Here is a 23,275-nt window from a genome sequence, read left to right as displayed (position 1 = left end):
AGCAGGATCTGGGCTGCACATCTATGTAGCAGTGGGAATCACAGTCAGTGGAAAGTGAATCTGGATCAAAGCTCTCTATATACTACAACTGTTAGTGGGAGGTGTCTGCTTAGCCACAGACTGTCTCTTGGGTGCCATATCGTTGGCCAGATGACTTCAATAACATATAAGCAAAAATGATATGTTTCACTTCTAGGTTGGGGCAGAGAATAATCTAGTGAATTCTCTCTCTTCATTCTTTCCTTTATTGGCTGAACGGGGGTGGGGGGAATTAAAGGCTCCAAAGATAAACTGGTCAGATGGAGATTGGGTCCCTGAGAAACCAGGAGTAGAGGGACATCTGCCAGCCAGGAGCACCTGCATTGGGCTGCTATGTGTGACAACTTCGATTCTATATGTTGGTGTTTCTGTGGTCACCATATTTAGTAATAACCTCCTTTGGCCAATGTATCAATACAAAGGGACTTAGGAGATCTGATAGTGGTATAGAAAGAGAACATATGAGGTAGAGGAGAGGGGGAAGAAAAGAATGGAGAATAGGAATGAAGGAGAGAGGGAGAGAGAGGAGAAGGAGGAGGAGGAAGAAGAAGAGGAAGAGGAGGAAACGAAAGAGCACCTAAGAAACTTGGATCTTTCAGTTCAGTGGTGATGAGAACTAATAAAAGTTTGTAGGCAAGAAAGTAAAATAATTAGATTTTGTGTAAGAATTATCACTTGTAGAGAACTGATTAGAATGAGAAATAGGAAAAAATATCAAATTAACAAATTTCTTTGAGGATTTTTTTTAAATCTCACTCTTAGTTCAGTTTAATCTACACTTTCATAATAAAAAATATTGCACACAGTTTTTGTGAACAAGAAAAGACACTTAAGTGTTATGGTTTAGACATAAAGGGTCTCCCAAACAGGTCCACATATTAAAAGTTTGCCCTTAGCTGCTGTGTTGAATTATTGAGGCATGATTAGATCAAGGTCACTGGGGGCATTTCCTAAAACTGTGTCCCAACTCCATCCTGACTCTCTCTGGTTCTGCTGAGATGTAAGCAGCTCTAGGCAGTAGGCCCCTACTTTCATGATCTTTATCACCTCAGACCACAGAAAGGGGACCAAGCAGCCATAGGCCGAAGTCTCTAAAACCCAAATCAGTCGTTCGTGTATTCTCAGCTATGTAAGTGCAGTAATGAAAGGTCAAATGGGCACACTGGCCTTTATTGAGTATATGATCTACCACAGAAGAGTGGGAACCTTCCAGGCATAGTGCTGAATGCTTATAATGAAACTACCTAGAAGAGTGCAGAGGGTACCTCACTCACACCTCCTGCGCTTAGGTATAGAAGGACATCACTCTGTCCACTCGTTTCCTAAAACTGAGTCAACTGACGCAGTGAGCTACAGTACTATTATTGCTCTCTTTACTCAAGTAGGACACAAAATTAAAAGAAGCACAGGACAGACCCTGCAGGGATGTAAATGGATAGGACCTAAATTAACGTCATTTCCAACTCCCAGTAGGTTAGCTACTTAGCTTTGAAAAATGCTCTCAGTGAGGTAACAAGAAATGAACAAGAAGGGTCTGCCCATAGTCATTTCCCAAGTATAGAAAGCAAGTCCTTGCCTTAACAGCAAACAGATGCTCAAAGGTATAGTTAAGGTCACATAAAGCCTCAAAAATTGAGTGGTCCTGCCTGATCTTGTACCGGCTTGAGTCTCAGAATTGAAGAAGAAACACCCCGAATGAAGGATACATTTGCAGACAGAAAAAGACATATTACCCATGAAAACGCAGCTCTGAGAAGATGACAGTTGACATGGCTTTAGCTCCTGCACCCCAGGATCTATGAGCACATTCATGGAGAGGTATTCTATATCCATCCAATGTCTGTGCCCAGTGGGTTTACTAAGGCAAAGAGCTGGGGACCCCACTGAAGGCAATCATGGGTATAATCTCCCCATAGCTCTTCAAACCTTTCTTAGAATTGTAATGTATTCTAACGGTCCTCTGTACAACCTTTCTTTCCTTGCTTCATAAATGTTGGCTAACATCAAAGACAGTTATTCTGAAGTTCTCATCTCCCTCCCCATTTTCCCTCAAAGAAGCTTCCCGTAGTAAATTATTTTCCATGGTTAATCTCTTCCAGCACTTCCCTTTTATAGGAGCCAACTTAATACATGAGTCAAAAGGTTCTGGCCCTAGTTTGCTCCAAACCCCAAGTGTTGGAAGAAATCAAATCTTGGCGGTTTGCAGAGCCACCATGGCTAGCACATCCAGGCTGCAGAAACAGCAGCTGGACAGTCCTTGCTTGTCAGAGGCCAGGCACTCCCATACAGCCTCCCACAGTTTTTCACAGGCAAACTCTGTGTTGGGCAGATGCTGATATAAAGATGGAGTGGCGAGCTGTCACACACGCTGTGCTGGAGTGGATGAGAGAAACAGGCAGACTGCAAGAGAAAGAAAAGTCTGAGCAGGAGGGACTGTTTTCATACCCACACAAAGATATAGGATAAGGAAAGTGCCCATCACCCTATCACAGATAAATAAAAGACTGGCCACCATGGCAGCAGAACACAAAAGCACCACTTCCATTGAAAAACAAGAAAATCAGACTGGCAAAGGAGCTATCTTGCCTCAGTAAGGGACCACCTGCAACCTGGGTCTGTCCCAGCATTCACTCAAAGGTTGTCTCTGAGACCCACTTCTTTGAGAGGACTTGGCATTTCCTTCACAGACAATCTATAATTAAGAAGTTATGAGTGCTTTGTCAAGCCTGAATGTCTGAACCCCTAGAGTGGGAATAAGAATCTTGACTTCCCTCAGCTCCACACAAGCCCCTTACAGAGATTTACTCTCAGAGCACCCAGTACCTGAAAAAGGTCCTTGGGTCTCACCTTGGGCAATCGTATGCTCTATCAGAGCCCGTGTACACAGATCTCGCTCACCTGAGTACAGCTCACAAAGTGTGAGCCGCACAGTATCAGGAGCCAGTCGTATGACAACCCACATTGTTCAGCATCGGTCTGCAGACTTCCAATACACAATGAAACCGTTTAAGATAGAGGCTCTGTGCTATGATTCATCTCCTTTCCTCCAGAAAAGACAAACACTTTAGGCAGAGTTGTAGTTGGATTATTTCCAGGGTGCAAACTCTTTTGAAGCCAGGAGAAAAGGGGTCCGCTACGTAGTTCACCCATCACAGGGATTTTAAAGTGTCATAGAGAAGGGGGACCTCAACAAATGCTGTGATGTTCCTGTCCTTAAGGACTTTCTAGATAACTGTCATCCAACAGATGCCTAGCAGGCAGCTACACCATGTCAGAGCATGAGAGAGCAAAGAGGTAGTGATGTATAGTCCCCAGCACTTGAGGGATGGAGGCATTGAGAGGTGCTGAAGAGTTCAAGGTTAGACTAGGCTACATGAGACTCTATGACAAAGAAAGGAGAGAGGACAGAAAGAGCAAAGAGCTTCAGGGGTATTCCTACCGAGGAGCATTCAGAAACACCAGCCCTGCCATCTGGATTCTCTCCTATCTCAATAGCCACCTGATCCTATTTCCCTGCCACATACATGTAAGATATTCTGAAGCTTGTGTGAGCTGGAAAGAAATGAGTATAAAATCTTATCCTGAGAAACCTTAGAACACGCCAGCAGCCAACTGGCCTTTTCCTTCCTTGGAATGCTGGCACGCTAATATCCTCTAAGAATAAGGTAATATAACTGTATCACTATAAACCTCATTTCACAGCTAAGTCTCTGGAATCTTACTGACAGCTATTCAATATGATACAGAAATGTTTCACTAACAGGGCTTTGGTTAGAGAAATATGGACAAGGCCTTCATATTTTAAAAAAATCATAAATGGAAGCTGATGGTAAATGGTCTTTAAAGTACAAACCTATCCGAGTCTATTCCGTTTTCATGGTCACACATAGTACCCCACAGCAGGGCAAAGCACAACTCCAGCTCCCTTGTGACTTCTGTTCATAGGAATGGTGGTTCCCTGGAGATGAAGGGCACAGCCAGCCCAGCTATGGGTATGAGTGTTATGGACTACTGTACAGCATACACTCAAGAGCTACTTGGGGTTTACAAGAACCTGGAAGCCGCACACACATACAGCTAATAGATGGAGACTGTAGGTCAGCTGGGCGCTGGAGCTGACCCTCCGTGTGCTGAGCAATGACACTGCCCCCTTCTCTAAACCAAGTAGGTGAATCCCTGTGCATCTCTACCTGTGATATGTCTGCTAAAACTCTTTGCTATCTCTCTCTTTGTCCCTTCACTTAAACTTCTATTTGTTTCTTTTGTGACAGAGTCTCAAACTCATGATCCGCTTACCAGCACCTCACTAGGAGCTGATATTCCTGGCATATATACCACACATAGAAGATCCTTGGTTTTCTGCTATTTTGTTTTATTGCTTGTCTGCTGCCTGTCTCTCCCCGCATAGCCATGTGCTCCAGGTAAACTGACTTCATCCTCAGCTCCAGGCACCTTCTTTCTTCCCCTTGCTGACAACTGGCTCTGGAATATTTATGTTACCTTAGCTCAGCCAACGACATGTGAAAGGATCCTTGACAGGGAGCTTCATAGAAGAAGAGACAGGAAAACAGAGAAGTGTCTATGGGAGGTGGGCAGGTTCAGGGGTCAAGTTTTCTGTCACTTGTTGAACAGAACCCAGGTCCTGTACCTGCCAGGCAAGCACTGATACTGATACATGCCCAGCCTTGAAAACATCTTAAAACTCTAGTTTTAAAAACTGTGCCGAGACTCAGGGAATCTAAAGGAAACACCACTAGCCCTAACCTCATAGCACTGAAGGGAGCTTCTCAGAGATGCTTAAAGATGTGCAAGAGGTCAGTCTGAGGAGAAGAGGAGACACACAGCTGTCAGGGAGAAGCACGCCAGACAGCACAGCAAGGATTGGGCAATTAGGCGGGGGGAGGGGCAATAATACAGGAAAGAGGGTGACAGTCAAAGAAAACTATCAGAGGACATTTACAGGCACTAGAGATGAACTATATCTCTGATACGTTTAACTTCTTAAATGATAACTCTTCCATTTTTGACTTATCAGCATCCTGGTATGCGTAGTGGTTTAAAGAGATGACAAAGATTTGGATATCAAAGTCCAAATGCATTTCCCAACAAGTTCTGGTTCAGTAATTTAGTTTTAGCCCCGAGATTACTCAGGAACAAAATGGAAACTTTACATATACATATACATGTACATGTACATATACATGTATATATTTACATAATATGCATGTATATATACATATACATATACATATACATATACATATACATATACATATACATATACATATACATATACATATACATAATGCTTTCTGTTATTTAAGGCTTTTGTTTCTTTCCCTGCCCTCCCACCAACATTCTAAATTTGAAAGCAGAGTGCAGAGAGTGTGGGTGTTGCTAAAAGGGACACAATTTATTGCCACATATTGCTCACTATGACTTGCCCTGTTGGAGAAAACAGTTTTATAATGATGTCAGTATTAGAATGGGACATCTGCCATCCTGAGCAGCCCCCACATGCACTCAGATAGAAAGCCATCCATGAAGCTGCCCACCTTGGGAAAACTCCAAAATATGTATCATTGTGTGAAAGAGACTCATGGAAAATATCAGAGGTCCAGCTATCATATTCTCTCCAGTGTAAGCTACCTCATATTTACCATCCATCCTTGGAACACATTAGGTAACATTCAATATGCCATGCACATGTATATACATACATGCCAGCAACACAACATTCACATTTCTGGGGTTTAGAGGTGTGTGTTTAGAGAGTGAGATAGAGTTTCTTTTTGTAGTCCTGGATATCCTGGAACTCACTCTGTGTATCAGGCTTGCCTCAAACTCACAGAGATCTGCCTACTTCTGCCTCCTGAGTGATAGAATTAAAGGCGTGTATTACTACCACCCGGCTTGGGTTCTGAGATTTCTACACGTACCATAGATTATTTTTCTCTGGAAACTACTTCAGGCACCAGCTTTTTTTTTTTTTTATAGCCAATATGCTTGTCATCATCCTTAGAGGCCATCAGAACTGTAGACAAGAGGCTCTAACTAGGTATATATTGGCTAAACAACGGGTTCTTACTTTATAGTTTTACACAAAACAACTTATTATTTTCCCACTAGTAAAATAATGTAGACAGTCAAAGTGGCTCCCCAGAAGGGAAATGATTTTCACCATGGATATTTAAAACCCAAATGAGGCAACTGGCAAGGTAGCTTCCCCAGGGTGTGGGTGGTTGTTTCCAGGCAGCCTTGCCACCGTCCCTGGGATACTTCGGGTCCAGCTACATAGCATGAATGGGATGCCACAGTATTGCTTCCACTGGGTTAATTGGGCTCTTTGAGGATACTCTGATAAGAGCACTAGGGTGACCCAAATCCGAGACCACAGACTTGGAAAAGTGTTCCCACCTACTCTGTGCAGCAGTGTTGACATTTTCTAATTCTCTCTTTATATTTTGTAGATTTCCAAAGGTACTGTCTTAATTAGGGTTTTTTATTGCTGTGATGAAAGATCATAACCAAAGTAACTTGGGAGTTTTGGCTTTATTTGGCTTATATTCCATATTGTTGTTCATCATTGAAGGAAGCCAGGACAGTAATTTGAACAGGGCAGGAACATGGAGGCAGATGCTGATGCAGAGGGCATGCAGCAGGGCTGCTTACTGGCTTTTAAAGCACATCTTGCTCAGCCTGCTTTCTTATAGAACTGAGGACCAACAATAACAGGGATGGTACCACCCCAAAGGGCTGAGCCCTACCCATCAGACACTAATTAAGATAATGACCTGCAGGCTTGCCTACAATTTAATCTTAAGTTGAGGTTCCTTCCTCTCAGAAGACTTTAGCTTGTGTCAACTTAGCATAAAACTATTCAGCACAGGTACCAGTGCTTGGAACAGACTAAACTTTTGCTAAACAATACCAGATGTCCTAGAGTGAATACTTAAGGCTGGTGGAGTAGCACAAGTGTCCTGAGTCTGAAGCACAGCTGTTCTCCCCCACCCCCCAGCAGTTACCAGTTACTTTGTGTGTCTGAGTATTAGATTCCTTATCTGTAGCATGAAGGCAGTAATCTCTTCTCTATTCACGTCGCTGTGTGTGTGTGTGTGTGTGTGTGTGTGTTTGCACACACACACACACACACACACACACACACACACACTTACATTACCAAGAAACCACATAGACCCAAACTGGCAAGCTTTGAATCCCACACCTGGAACTAGTACTTGTGTGACATGGGGAAAGTTATCTGATTCTCTGCTGTTCCATTTTCCCTATCTGAAAAATGACTGTTGTAAGGATTAAACTGGTTAATATGTGTAAAGTCTAATTTTACATTATACATGTTATTTTTGTTAGCTAGTTTTTTATTATATATCTACTTTTAAAGAAAACAAAAATTAATATTTGTTATCTACCTGTCACTACCCATATGAATTTAATTCAATTAGACTCTAGATAATAGCTCATATATACTTTAAGTCATAAGCTCCTTCTCTTGATGTGTGCCATCAGTAACCCTTCAGACTCTTCAGAGAGGAGCAATGAAGAGGCACTGGGTCAGCCAGGCCAAAGCCATACAAATCTAAAGGTTCAGAATCTGAGCACAATACACAGGCTTATTTAGACTGTGGAGGTGATTTTACTAAAAAAAAATCTTTCTCCTCTGTTTTTTTGAAACAGAGCAGCACTGCATAGCCTTCACTGGCCAATAAGTTACTATGCAAATCAGGGCGATGTGAAATGAAATTTATGTTGATCCTCCTGCCTCTGCCTCCCAAGAGCTAGAATTGCAGGTGTGTATTCACGTGCCCCAACATAACGTCTTAGGTAGGAAGAAATGCCCTTGATTCAATTCTTCCACTTATTTAAGCAACACCATACAGTGTGAAAAAACGTGGGCAGATCTCCAAAGTGCCTAAATCAAGCTTTTTGTAATACAATTGAGAACAAATCAAGTATATTGAACTCTAGAACCTAACTACCCTTCCTGGAGGTTAAGGCAGAGCCACTTGGGGTTGGTAAGAAAGGAACCTATGGGGATGCACACAGCCATCCCCAGCTACTCTGAAGAAGTCACTTCATCGACTCATCTTCCAGTAGGATTCGGTAAGATTTACTGAGCTCCTAATTAGAATCAAAACGAACCAAAAGTGGTGATGTTAAATGAAACTGTGTCAGGAGAAACGACTGGATTTCATTATTACCTATTTGATTCCCAGTAGAAAGCTACTGGGTTTAAGGGAAGTAGCTCCAACGTGTCTGACTGAAGTCTGTCTTGGCGGGAATTTTGGAGAAGTGTTGAAGCTATAAAGAAGTTTATTTCCTGCCCATTTCACATATGAGAAAACTCACACCAGAAATTAAGCTGTGGAGTAGAGCAATACATCCTGCTGCCATGGACAAAACGAATTATTAGCCTTAACTGGGGCTTTCTCTCCAGATTTTGCCACGTTTCAGCAGACAACGTGCCTAAGAAGGACAGCTCAGGGAGGTGTGGGTGGGAAGTGGTTATGAGCGTCTCCTAGAGGTCTGACTGTCAGTGAGGGGTGCAGGCTGGGCTGGGATACAGCAAAACTGGACCAATAAAGTGGAGACACATTATGTCCAGCAATTCATTTTCAGCTGGGAACCTCTGAGAAAGGCTGGGATGAAATCAATACCTCCACAAGATCTGGGGAAAGATGTTTTTGTAACTTTAGTTCCTTTAAACCTGGGGGCAGGGGGGATCTAGCTGTTGATTAAATTATATTGCTCTATTAAACTTACATAAGAATATTCTTAAAAGATCAGAAAATACTTGAATGTGACAGAACTTTGGCTAAGCTCAAAAGTCAAATTATAGAGGCTTGGGATTTCTTTGGTCCCTACTAAACGATGAACAAATTTCTGCATGAATTCGGGGTGGTCTCTATACTAGATGATGTTTAAATTGTTCTCTCCTTAATCTTAAACCCCAGCCCTCAAATGTCCTCCAAGAAGTGACAACCCCCAGGGAGATAAAATGGACCCCTAAACGCTATCAAGGACCAAGGAGCAAGTGTTCTGCTATGAGCACTGAGGAGATGAATCTAGGCCTCGAATTAAGCAGCACTAAGTGTCCCAGCTGCTGCCAATCAATATTTTGACCATTAACGCTCATTCTGGCTTTTAGTCTCGTTTAAAGATTATGACTGTTGCTTATTCTTCCATTTTGAAATAACCGGAGCTGTAGGAAGTCATGAGCAACAATTGCCCTTTACTATGCCTGGCGAAGCAAAAATATGTCTACAATGACACTGCTAATTTATAAAAAGCACCCATGACCCATAAAACGAGAGAAGACCTTTTTTTTGTATAAGCAATTACTTGTATTTAGATCTTCAGTTTTATTTCCAATCAGCACAGAGGAAACTTCTCGGACCTTATAACCCTGCATATGATATTTTAAGGTTAACGACTTGAAAATTGTTTCTAACAATAATTATGAAAGAAACATTCTCCTTGGTTACCTTGTTCCTTGTTTATCTTGTAACTGCTCATTTTCTAAGCCTCTGATCCCTAGAATTTTTTTTAATTGGATTTCCAAGTACACTGATTAAATGTATCAGCATCTATTACATCTTCTAAGGGACATTTGGCACAGGTCACCAGAATGCCCTCGGAGAGGCATGTTGGGGACTGGGCTGAGGGAATACAGAAACTGTGGTGCCTGAAGAAAATTCTGCTCTCAGTATAAAGGCAAATGGTTTGTGTAAGCAGTTGACCATGGCACAAGGCAGCCAGAGAGGTAGGGGCTGGTCACCTAACTCATTGATGAGCCCAAAGATAAAGGCTACTATCCAAGGTGCTTTGTGACAAGATTGGAAAGAATAAGCAACAGTAAGAATCACTTAAATGGGACTAAAAGCCAGAACAAACATTAATGGTCAGCATATTGATTAAAAGCAGGATGAGAGAGCTGTCCCAGGCTACTCTAAGGTGTCTGTCTTCAGAAAACAAGAAAATGTCTAAGTTTATCTTTTCTCTTCTTTTCCTTTGGTCTTCATTATGCCTTTAGCCCGACTACTGTAGAAACAATGGCTTACTTCTTCAGATGGAGAAAGGTTTACTCTGGAATTTTAGTTTGTCAGACTCCCTGGAAAAGAAGCTAGATGGCCAATCCTTAAAGGATGACAACAGGAGCGTATATCTGGAGCGTCCTCATTTCCCCACCATCCACCCACCCTGCTCACACTCACACACACACTCCCTGGAATATCACTGAAGGAGTTTTCATATTACTGTCTCAGCATCCCTAATTAAAAGATGTGCTGAACCCCAGCTCAGCAACAACCATGACCTCCATGTAAGCCCCACTTCCTCTACAAAATGAGGATTATGTTCTCAAAAATCCCTTTCAACTGTATAAACTTCATATTCATTTACAAAAACTAAATATTTGGGACTCTCTCCCTCTTACTATTAAAAGATGTTTCTTAGAGTTCCTTTTTTTCCTGGGTTTTAGTTTGACTCTTTCATTACATCCCTGACAGAAAGTCTATACTAAGCACTTCAATATAGCAGTTTGAAAAAATGCTTATCCTAGAAGTCTGTGGAGGCCATCCTGATGAAGTATTTTCAGAGTTTACCCTTGAAAATCAACAAGAACCTCATTAACAGCTTGAAATGTATGAAAACACATGGGGAGGACCGCCTTGCTTAACTGTTCATTCAGTTTGGGGAGGACCACGTTGCTTGACTGTTCAGCTTGGGGAGGATCACCTTGCTTGACTGTTCAGCTTGGGGAGGACCACCTTGCTTGACTGTTCAGCTTGGGGAGGGTCTCCAGGCCTAGCTGTTCAGCATGGGGACAACTATCATGCCTAACTATTAATCAAATCTAATCAAGAATTATCTAAGTCAAAGTTTAACTTCTTTTATAAAACAATATCCCTACCACAGAGAGGGAAATTGGTAAAACTCGTTATAACTCAAGCATGTTTATAACTGTGGAGAAATCTTTCCTTCTACTAAGGATTTAACCTCAATTCTGTGTTGTATTGCTAAAGTATACACAGCCCTTTGATCTGGTGCTTAGGATGACAGTGTTTCTGGCTTCTCAGATTACTTCCTGCATCTTTTTGATTATTTATTACCCAAGACAGAGAAAGAGCCTGGCAAATCGATTATGGAGAAAGGCAGAATGACTCATGTCTAGGGCTCTGCCTCTGAAAGCGCTGTGACCTTCTCTTTTGGACTGTCTCTTCCACTCTGAAAAGTTTTGCTGTGTGCTACACAACTTTCAGTACAGAGGAACTTAGCAGTGCTCTGAACTGGCTGCCTGAAAACAAACTGCACTGCATGGCCATAAACGTCGGTCCTAAAGCTCAAGTGTGTCACGGGGTCTAGTCAAAGATAGGCTATCTCATGCTTTCACTCCAGAGCCATACTTTGTTAATGTCATCCATCACACGCTTAGCACATAAAAGGTGCCCTCATCTTGTTTCCCTGGCCCTCAGACATATAAAAGGGCTCCGGGAACTTCCAAAAAGAGGGGAAGTCAAAAACTATGTTCTTTGCTATGCCTTTTGGCAGCCCATTACGTTCAAAGCTGTTACTTTTTACTAGGTGGGATAAGGGGAGTGAAGCCAGTTAGTAGTGAGACAATTTGTCTCAGTACCAGCTCAGGGCTGCTGTCTTGCATCTCACCTTAATAAACTGGATAACCCAGGCTAGTCTGTATCGACTACATAATCACATTTTATTAAACTTCCCAAAAAGGATGAACACCATGGTAACTTGCACAGAAAGAATATCACTTTGGGAGGTTAAACCTTAAATTAACACCTTTTTTGTCCCTCTGGTTTAAAGTATTGGGTGTGCTTACTTACACCTATTATTCCAGCACTGAGGAGGATCACTGTGAGTGTGAGGCCAGTCCAGGCCACCTTGTCTATAGAGTGAGACTTAGGGGGGGCTGGGGGGGGCAGAAGGAGTGTGTGTGTGGTGTATGAGAACACAAATAAGTATTATGAACAAGATCATATCAAATCTGGCTAAGCAATGGAAAATGTTGCATAAGAAATTCTTGGTTTAACACTTTTTTTATTATCAGAAACTAAAACAGTGTTCATAGGATGAAAAAGAATTTGGACACAATTATTCCCATTACAAGGGTGGGGTCTGTTTCTATGAATATTTCTTCTTGAAAAATAGTTGAAAGGTTATTTCCTCCATGCAGTCTGAAGCCATTTGGTTAACTTTGCCCAGCTCCTCTGGCAGCCTGTGGAAGCTGCGCTGACTGCATTGCCACCACATCCTACTACAGTGACTAGCGCTCCATGACTCCCTGCATGACAAAGGACTGCAGCTGTCAATAGACTCGCGTAATGTGCCGCCTCAGAGCGTGCCTCTGACAGCTGCTCTGTGGCCAGGCGAATTTCTGCTGCTCCTCTGAAAAAAGGTTAGCATTCATAACACTGCGGCACCTCATACTGAGCTAATGACACTTCAATCAGCATGTTCCCTTCACTTTCCGCACTTTGCCATCTGAGCACAAGTCTCTAATTACGCCCAGGCAACAAGTTTCACATCAAACCCACCATTTACACACTCACCATACACCATCGCCCCTCCAGTCTCATGCAAGAAGCGGAATCGATGATTTTTAAATAACCAGATTGTTAAAATGGTAAGGATGAGCAAAAAATTAAACGCGAGTAGCTCCACTGCTCCCTGGTGTTGAAAATGATCTTCATCCTTCCCTGACGTAAGCCGAAGCTGCCCCGCCATTCTCTACTCGACCGTGATGCTCGGAGAAATCCCTGGACACGGGATGAGCACTTTGATGAGGATTGCCTAGGACAGACTGGTGCCCACAGAATTTCAGAATAAACGCTGCTACTTTGTTGCTACTTCACAAGCAATTCAGATGGCTTAGCATTCAGACGGGCTTCTAGTTACAACTTCCTGTTTCTCTCTTAAAGCAGCCTCGTCTCTTTTCAAACTCCAGAGGGTGGTTTCATCATAGAAGACTCTGTCTTTAAATGATTCCCTCTGGAAGAGATCTTCCACAGAGGTCAAATCTGCTAGCAAGATGCTGACGTCCAGACTCATGGCCCTCCTGTTTCCAGCATAATTTCTTAGGCTGTATATAACTGGCAAATTATATACATTGATAATAAGACTGTTTGACTCAGCACATCAATAGTTTCCAGATTCAAAGGGGCAACTCCAGACCCTTAGCTTCACCTACTCAGGTTTCTCCCCTCCCACCACAGCCTCCCAGGGGAGGAGGATTGACAGGTAGGATTTCACAGGACTACTTCTGAAGTTGAAAAGAGCAGACCCAGTACATGATTCTCTGACTTTTGGCAATTGTCAGTCACTCAGTAGGACTTCAATTAAAATAATCAAAGAGAAAATTCTAGCTCCAGTCCTTTAACTGTGGTATTTGGATTTGATGAAGAAAGAAAGGAAGAGAGAGAGAGGTAGAGAAGGAAGAGGGTGGAAGGAGGAAGGGAGGGAGGGAGAAAAGGAAAAGGGAAATGTTCAAGACAGTGGCACCTCCAGTTCTTCTGCTTCCTAGGCAAACAAGATTTCCTTGTCCTTAGCAATCTGTCACCATGCAGCCAAGTCTGCTGTGGAGACCCCACATCTCACCACATGGTAGAAATGGACTAGTGTTAATGTCTGGTTTCTATTCTGATAGAATTAGGATTCCAATTCTGTAGTGTAAGTCACTGAGTAAGCAGAATCCAAGGCACTCTGAAAAAAAATACAACACTGAAGGCTTCGGGACAAACACATAATAATATTATGGTCTTGCAGCCCTGTAATTCTGGCGTTCAGAAAGCTGAGGCAGGAGGATCACTGTGAATTCAAGGTCTTCCCAAGCTACATAGACACTGGAAGGTAACTACCCATCTAAAAACTAATTTCCCACTCTGGGAGACTTTATCAACCACTCCAGTGCCTCAGCTTCTTTGCTTATGAAACTCCAGAGCTGGTTTTCTATGTGTGCTTGGCTCAGCAGGGGGCATCTGTGTGCACTGCAGATGTTCTTACCCATGGTCCCTTTTGGCTGGCGTCTCTGTGATGACTAATATTGAAGCTGTCTTGAAGGCTGTCAGCTATTGCTTGCAAGCATTTGCCAGCAGCCTCACCTTTAGTATTTAAAAACCCACAGGTGAGTCCTTAGATTTACAAGATAATGCAAATTGAAAACGAGAGAACTTCCTGGTTTTGGTGCTTTGAAGTCAGACAAGCTCTCCAATTGTCTTACCACATCCATTTCCCTCTTCTACCCCATGAAGAGACCCGGGAAGTGGCTGAGAAGGAGCAGGATGTGTTTAGCTGACTCTACAAGCTTTTCAAAAGCTCTAAATTTGATGTCGAGATAAGGCAGTACAGAAAGAGGAAAGACGCCCTCACCTGGAAGCCTGGTCCAAGCCTGTTGCCTGGAGCATGGAGAACAGTGCAGTCAACAGCAGTTGGCTGGGAGGGTTTTGAACAAAGACAGTATTTCTTGTCCAGAGAGATGCTCCAGTGGGAACACTAAATAAAAAGGTGTTGTCTTGAGGCATAAGGGCACATGGCTTCTCTACTTTTCCAGTTGCAAAAGCTGGGAATCCTCATTTGGAGAAACCTCATTTACAAGCAAAACTTTTAACTCCCTTATTCAACTCTGTAACTCAATTTTTTGTTTGTTTTTTCACATTATCAGTTTACAATCTCATCCAAGGCACCCCTGGGAAGATCTTAAATTTTCATCTGTTAAAAGAAGGAAAAGGGCTGGCAAGGTGGCTCAATGAGTAAAGGTGCTTGCTGCCAAACCTGATGACTTGTGTTCAATTCCCTGGGTCCACAGGATGAATGGAGAGATCTAACCCTTGCAAGCAGTCTCCTGGTCCTTCTCCTGATTCTAATGAGTGCTGTCAGGAGGCCAGCTGTCAATGTTGATGGTGCCTCACTCAACAGTCTGGGCTTTCCTCCCATCAACCCACCTTGCTTCCTTGTGAATCTGTGTGAGCCCTGTTTTCAATTCTTTGAATAAGAAGCCTAGAAACCGAACTGCCTGACCTCAGACCCTAACTGATAGTAACAGTTCTGTGTCCTAGGAAAACTGAGATAGCTAATTACTGGAATAGCCAAGGTTCCCAACATTCCAAAATGCTGTGTTGTCTATATTAAGGAGACAGATGTTGACAGACTGGAAATGAAGACACAGTGCTGGCACCTGATGATTTTAACCCTGAATGCCACAATCTCACAGGAACCTGGCCCAAACAAGGCCCTTGTCTTAGTCAGCTTTGTATTGTGATGACCAAAAACAACTTGGCGAGGAAAGTTTACTTGGCTCATACATCCAGATCATAGTTTCTCATAAAAGGAAGTTGGGGCAGGAACCTGGAAATAAGAACTGATGCAGAGGCCCACAGAGAAACCCTGCCCATTGCTTCACTCAGGACCATGTGTCCAGGAGTGACACCACTCTGCAGAGGGCTGGGAGATTCCACATCAATCATTAATTGAGAAAAATGCCACACAGGCTTACCAACAGGCAATCTACCACAGGCCTTTTTTTAACTGAGTTCCTCTTCCCAGATGACCCCAGCTTGTATACAGTTGGCAATAAATAAATAAATAAATAAATAAATAAGTAACCTGCACAAACCTGGATTGCAAAACAAGGCCCTGAGAGAAATTACTGGAGGCTTTTCAAACCCTTTCTCAAAACCTGTTGTGAACTGAGTTGAAGGTGCTTGTTCTGAGCTGCTATATGCAAATGAAATACAAAGAGAAAGGAAAGAACTGCCTGACTCACTGCCACCATCAGTATGTCCTGCCTCAGCTTGCCCACAAAACCCAACCGCCAGGAGGAATCCAAGAGAAGACCCTGTACTGTCATGGTAACTGGGGTGGAGCAAGTGTTACATGCAGGAGGGAATGTCACCCAGTCAGTGACGCAGAATCTCCAGTCGGTGGTGAGCACTGCTGATAGAAGGGCTTACAGGTACAGGCTAGGGAAGCGAACTGCCTGGGTGAAGAGACATTGAGGGATTTCATGTCAGGCTCTATGAAGGCTCCAGGCAAACATGGCATTATGCCTGTCATTTAGCCTTGTTATCCCTAAGCCATCTAAGGGGCAGTAGCATTTTATCCAAGTTTTTAGGAATAAGGAGGGTCCCCTGTAACTTTAATTTTTTTTTCAAATCTATTTTTTAATAATGGTTCTTAAATGTTTTAACCTCCCTTATAGCCCACCACCCACCAGAGGTAATGGGGAAAGAAAGGATATGGAGGAACTGGACCTGTTTAGAAAGGTTCTTTGGAGCAACTCCTATCTGGAAATCTGCAGTTCAGTTCACAGGTCTGCAGCAGCAGCTTGATCCACTCACAAATACCTCACAGATACACCAGCTGTCCAGTTCAGTAGAGTCGGGATAGCAAACATGAATCAGCAGTGGTGGCACTACCTAGCAAAGACAGCCCCGCTTCAGCCTCAGCAGGAGTCAACAAGAGGGACCAGGAGGAACGCGAGAAGTTTTAGTCTGTGCCTCTCCCAGCTAAGTAAAAGCACAGCAAAGACAAGAGAGCAGCAGGTATTGCACAGCTAGCTCTATAAGCAAGCCTAGCTCAGCCCCCATCATTGTCTCTCGAGCCCTATTTATACCCTCCAAACATCATGTGTCCTCCGTAGGTCTTGCCTCAGCATGGGCATCTGTCTCAGCTGACATCCCTCTGCCAATCAGCCAGAGTCCGAGGAAGCAACAAGAAACTACAGTACCAGAAGATTTTTGTTGAGTTTCTCTCTATGGAGTACCGACAGATGCAACTCAACTACACAATGTAAGGCGGACCAATACATGTGTGTTGTTAACAAAGAATCCTACATCATGTGTCCTTTCACGTGATTGCTTTAGCAAAATGTCCTTTTCCTGTGTCTGTGACAGCTAGACACTCCTTCATGAGTCTGCCTTAGTCTTTTACCTATGTCCACTTCGGCTAAACGTTCCTTCATGTGTTTGCCCCAGCAAAACATCATCCAACCGACTTTCCAAAGAACCCATAAGTTTCTACTTCAGGCCTCTACAGGTACCCCTTGACCGCCATCTTGTCCATTCTCACTTAGTTTTCTGCAGTCACCTCCATCTTGGTTAAGTGTCTGAGGACCCCTCCTCAGTAGAAAGCAAGCTTTGGCCCACTGGCCCCTCTTGTCCTGCATATGTTGAGAGACCAGTCCTAAAGGAAAATGAACTCACTGACTTGCTTTATTTGGTTTCCACAGACAAGACAGAGAGGGTATAGGCTGGCCCCAGTACCTGTAACTCCTCCCAGCTCTGAATGTTGGCTTCCATGTTGGGAAAAAGCAGGAACCCTGGAGCCAGGGGCAGGGAGGAGACAGAGGCTCCACAGCCACACTGTACTTCAAGAACCTGTCCAGCCAGGTTAACCAGGGAGCCAGAAGCCTGAAAACTTCCCTTTCTCTGCTCTCCTTTCTCTTGTCCACATGACAAATACAATTAACCTCTCTCTGCAAAGCCTAAACCCTCCTCTTCTCCACCAACTACTCCACTTCCCTTCCCTAAAAGCCACTGCTCTATGACTTCTCTGGATTAAATCCAGCTATGGCTGGGAGTCGCGGCCTGAAATCTTACACTTAGGAAGAGAAATGCTGTGGATGGACATGAGGGCCATGTAGTAAGTTCTAGGCCATTCTGAGCTACAGATTAGCATGGTCTCTCAACAAAACAAAATAAAACAAAACAAAAGCCTCAATAAGGAAAGAAAAGGGGTGGGGGAGGGGGAGGAAAAGAAGGAAGGAAGTTAACCTGCTTTTGTAGAAACTAACAAAGAACTGTGCCAGGCTCCCTGCCTCTCCCTAGTACCTGCCTTCTCTCCAAGAGAGGAGAGAAGATGAAATTCCAGATAAGAATGTACAGACAGTGTCTGGAAATGAAGTGTAAATCAAAGCAGACTGTTACAGAGTTGCTTCTTTGTCTCACCTAAGTCAATTCAAATTCCAACCTTTGAGACAGCTGTATCCTAGGTATGGGAAAGAATTGTCTGTCAGACCATAACCAGGACCTGGAAATCTCAATTAAAACTGCTGCTGAGATATGCTGCTGTCATAGCAACTGTCAGAAAGGTTTTAGCGGATCTCTAACACCCCCTCATCACTAAAATGTCTAGCTATGATTATTTATCTGTGCTTGTATTCTTCCTTAAAATGTAATCTAAATAGCCTTTCTTCAGTAATATGGCCTTCAAACTTAAGTTTATAAAGTAAGAATGTTAAATAGGGAATCTTTTGAAAGCAAACATTTATTCCAAACTCTTCTTTGAAATTACTTCAACCTTGTGAAGATACTATCGTTTTGAGAACCTTTAAATTTGCAAAAAAAAAAAAAAAAAAAAAGCAGAACCAAATGATTATCAGCAATTTAAGATTTAAGATTCAAACAATACAAACTGACCAGAGCCCAGATTTTAAGCCAGATTTATCTCTATGTGAGAAACAGACTTTCCTTGTTAGATCCTGAGCAGGTCAAAACTCTCACCTCTCTGGCTGCTGTCTTAACTGAAGAAATGTCAGACTTTCTGCGAGCTCTAAGAATGTGGTCTAGAGCAGAAAATTCCTGATCTCACTTCAACTCCACAGGCTGAGTACCCAGACACCCTGAGATGCACTTACCTTGGGAAAACCTGTTCTGCAGAGCAGGACCTACCATGAGCTGAGGTCACCTGGAGACCTGTGTCTATGTGAAGGATCCTGCAGACTGCCAGCCCTGGACCAAGGAGACCACTGAGACTGGATTGGACATTGCACATCAACTGCTAGAATTGTCTTCTGCTTTCTTTAGCTCATTATCCTTTCTAGCCAGTCTCTGCTTCTGACTTAACATCCTTACTTTCAGATTTAAAACTCTTAGGTTTTATCATTTAACTTAAAGAAGCTCTATTCTCCACCAACCTTAAAGCTAAAACTGTGCTCAAAGAGATTGTCCCACCTTGCTGCTGTGTTCTTGCTACTGTGTTGCTTCTACTCAATGGCCCACAGGTATATCCTTTAGGTTCATGAATTTGTAACTTCCTTTTATTCTGTGATCACATCAGCTCGTGCACTCTCTTTTAAGGTGGGACATGTCTTTCAAGAAAACTTGAATCTAGGTCCCCAAGCCATGGTCAATTATACCATCTGGACCAGTATAAACCAGTTCCTTTACTTCCATTTTGTTTTGTTTTTATATTTTGAGAGGAAGAGAGGATTTCTCTCTAGGTCATACATAGCCCCAGTTGGCCTGGAACTCTCTATAAAAAACAGACTTGTCTCTAGCTCATAATCCCCCTGTCTCACCTTCCTGAGTGCTAGGATTACACTTGTGCTTTACAAAAAAGAAAGAAAGAACCAGGATATGCTTGGTAGAGGTGCGATATGGTGAGGTGGAAGGGAGTCCCTCTGCGGGCTCATGCTGAGGCATCTCCTCCCCCTAAGGTACCAGCCACACAATGGGTATAGTATAGAATAAAGTTTATTCAGGACATGGGGAGGGGAGTTGAGGATGGAGTAGAGATAGGAAAGGCAGAGAGAGAGAGAGAGAGAGAGAGAGAGAGAGAGAGAGAGAGGAGGAAGAGGAGGAGGAGGAAGAAGAAGAGGAAGAGGAAGAAGAGAGAGAAGAGGGAGAGAGGAGGAGAGGGAGAGAGGCCGGCTAGGAACACGTGGAGAGAGATGGGGAGAGAAGGGACAGAGAGGGTAAGAGAGTAAGAGGGTAAGAGGGAGAGGAGGGGGGCAAACTGCCCCTTTTATAGTGAATCAGGCACACCTGGCTGTTGCCAGATAACTGTGGGGCAGAGCCTAGAAGGAATGCTAATACATGAGATATTATGTCAGGCAATCCTAAAGCTAGTTTTCTATTTTCTTGAAGCATGGTTGTCATATTATACCAGCAACATTTATATACTCAGCCTATTTTAAAAGGTGGTCTGGAGGCTGGAGAGATAGCTCAGTGGTTAAGAGCACTGATTGCTCTTCCAGAGGTCCTGCGTTCAGTTCCCAGCAACCACATGGTGGCTCACAGCCACCTGTAATGGAATCCCATACCCTCTTCTGGTCTGTCATATACATAAAATAAATAAATAAAAATCTTTTTAAAATAGCAATAAAAACAAGGGGAGGGGGTTGGCTCCTGCGAAGACAATACAGGAAAGAGAAAGAACTTTAGGGTTCCACCCACCACGCCTTAGAATCATAGGCTCACTGACTGTTGGCCTAATAAGGAGAGGAAAGGGTCAACCTCTGATTGCAAGCTTAGGAAAGTGTCTTCTGTCAAAGGTTGTTCAATCAGGTGATGCCTTGGTCCCCTCAGATGGTTCCTGGTCCAAGGGATCAAACGCAGAAGCTGAAACAGTCAAGGTTACTTCCAACAGGTCACAAGTACAGATAAACATTCTGTCCTGCGTGGACACTGTGGAATTGTGGGAATAGGGACACAAAGATTCTCAATTGTTTGTTCTTAAAGCCTTTGTGCTTTGATACAAGTTGGTCTGAACCACACTGTAATAGTGAAGGGAACCAACCTCTCTGCCCTTTGAAGTTTAGTAATTGATCTCACTGGACTTAATGACAGAGGTTACATTGACAGAAGGGGCATGCAAATGTACTCTGTGCAAGTGCCTCAGAGGGGCATTGCAGGAATGCAAAGTGAGTGCTTAGTGGTGTAAATGAGACCGAGCTTAAGTGCCCTCTTTTTCAAAAGAGGGAACCAGGTGTGGAAATGGGCTGTAAGCACATCTGGAGCAATAGTTACAGATTCCCCCTCCCTTGCCTGTTAAACATGCTTGAAAGCAAACAATAGGCCTATGGTGACAAGTTAAGAGAAAGTGGAGGGCTGAAGGAGCAGAAAGGGTGAAACTACAAAGGCTGCCTTTGCCGTGCAAAGTCTCTCCAGGAAGAGACGTCTGGAGAATGTAGGCAACATCTATCAGGGCAGCAGGTATGAGAGTGAAAGTGAGTTTCTCAGATGGCGATTAATCTTCCCTGTTTAAGAAAACTTAGGTAGCTAGTTCTTTTTTTCTGAACGAACAACATCTGCAATTTCAGAAGAAGCCTTGCCCAGAGCTTCAGGAGGATAGGGTACTGGAGATAGGGCCACCACATTGGGTAACACTTTCAGAATTCCAACAGTGCCATCCATACCTGGAAACCAGCATCACAACAGAGCAGAGCTAGCAGCTCTTGTACTCATGAGAACTCTTTCTGTATCCTGCTGAGACCTTTGCATTCTGTGCTCTAAATCACACCTTAGATAGGTGAGAAGTTTCATTAACTCCACCCACATCCAAAGGGGACCATTCATTCCAACTGAGCTTTTTAAACTTCTAAGCGATGTTCATCACCAGTTGCAGTGATTTTTTGTATAAGTAGCTTAAACTACTCCACTTTAATGGCAGCCTAAATGGACTTCAAAAGTATATCATGAAGCACTGCATTCAGTACTTAAGGCATTAACCTCAATTATCTGAGGTTCTTGTTTTTGTTTCGTTTTACTCTTGAGAGGCAAAGTCGTGCTACCTGCTCAGGCTGGCCTGGAACTCACTATACAGCCCAGGCTAGCCTTGAATTCATGGCAATTCTCCTGCCTCTGCATCTCAAGAGCTGAGATTGCAGGCATGAGCCACCCTACCTGGCTGTAACTGTTAAATAGTGGAAACAGAAGCACAAATGTATTTTCCCCACACCCTTGTAAAAGGAGGTGTTTTTATCTTTTGTCTCTACTGTCAGGTTCTGATGTGTCTTCCTTGTAAGTAGAGCTGATTGCTAGATCCGATTTTCTGCTCTCCTCTTGCTTTTCCCTTTGAAATCACTCAGTTTCCCAGAGTCCTCCACTTCAAACCCATGACTTGTAAGTTAGACAAATGCTTGCTTTGTTCAAACACATCCAGTCACCTTCTCCACCCTAAGCTGCCAGGTTCTTCTACATAGGAGATGATTTCCAGCTGCTAACTGGCTTGGATCTGTTGTTGTTTTTGTTTGCGTTTTTTGTTTGTTTTTATTTGTTTTGTTCTTAACCCAGCTGGCCCCCTGTCACTGTGTTTCCTCTCACTAGAATTTGAGTCACATCACTGAAATAAGGCCATGTGAATTTTGCCACCTCTAGTCAGTGAACCACCTTCCATCTTACCTAGCAATCTTAATGTGTGCTCTGTGGATCTTCCTAGTGTTTCTCCTATAAATGATGGTCAGATTTCTGAAACTGCCATGTCCAGCAACTTCTAGAAGTTTCCCGGGTCTTCTCTTATTGAAAACCTAAGACAGTGGCTCTCAAAACAGTAGATTAAAAGAAACAATAGCCTCTTTGACAAACAGACAAACTAGGATGTGGTTGTTAGATGAAGAGCATAGCTGCCTTCCAAGCAGTTGACCCGGGTTCGATTCCCAGCCAATGCACCAATGTTAGACTTTGGTGCGCAGCTTAGAACAGACAACACCAGACAAAATGGTTCCAAGGGTGGGGGGGGGGTTATTCAGGAAATAGGGCAAAGGTGTGGGAAAAAATGAGAGAAGATGGCGGAGAAAGAGGGCAAGGTCAGGGAGTTCTGCCTGTTTTATATGGGCAGAGACATAGCCTCTCCCAGGTGAAGGTGAGGTAGCCAGGTAGATTCTGGGAGTGTATGGTGGTTGCCTTGGCAACGATGTAGGGGTCGCCTAGATGTGATATGACTGGGTTCCAGCCTGATACCAACAGCGAGCATATGTGAACACTTTCCTGATCCAAATCAATCTAATTATATGCATGTATTGAGGCATGTATATGTGTTCTTTATAAAACTAGAATGTTAAAAAATAGGTAAACATCATGTAATATGATTGAGTATTAATATTTTAAGTATACAATGATATTATAGTGTGTTTTTTCTTTAAATTCTTATTTCCTTAGTTGGCTGTGCTACTTATGCCTGGAACAGGAACATTTGGGTAGCAGGAGGATTGAGATGAAGCCAGTCTGGGTTACGTAGTGAGATCCTTATCGCAAAAGATACAAAGCAAACAAAACCGGCTCACACAACTTACTTGTTTGAGATAATACAGATGAAACCACAAGATGTCTGGAAGTAACGTCAGAGCTCCCCAGCAGGTGCTTTCAGGAGGGAGGAGGAACCCAGAAAGTGCTTAGAGGAGGGAGGGGAAGTCCAGCAGGTGCTTAGAGGAGATAGAGAATCCAGCAGGTGTTTACAGGGAGGAGGGGGGAATCCATCAGGT

At 43.3% G+C, this 23,275-nt stretch overlaps 1 protein-coding gene across 1 annotated transcript in view; it reads right to left on the bottom strand.

The window, feature by feature from the left end:
• Slc9a9 (solute carrier family 9 member A9) overlaps window positions 1-12,969 on the bottom strand; it is a 521,462-nt gene extending 508,493 nt beyond the window's left edge. Inside the window, exon 1 of the mRNA XM_028758965.1 lies at window positions 12,630-12,969. Coding sequence (XP_028614798.1) covers window positions 12,630-12,804 — 175 coding nt within the window. The 5' untranslated portion in view covers window positions 12,805-12,969. The remainder of the gene's footprint in view (window positions 1-12,629) is intronic.
• Between the last annotated feature and the right edge of the window lie 10,306 nt (window positions 12,970-23,275).

Source organism: Grammomys surdaster, unplaced genomic scaffold (assembly GCF_004785775.1).
Source record: "Grammomys surdaster isolate TR1022 unplaced genomic scaffold, NIH_TR_1.0 126248, whole genome shotgun sequence".
In the NCBI taxonomy this organism is placed as follows: Eukaryota; Metazoa; Chordata; class Mammalia; order Rodentia; family Muridae; genus Grammomys; species Grammomys surdaster.
This window is presented reverse-complemented; position numbering and strand designations above follow the sequence as displayed.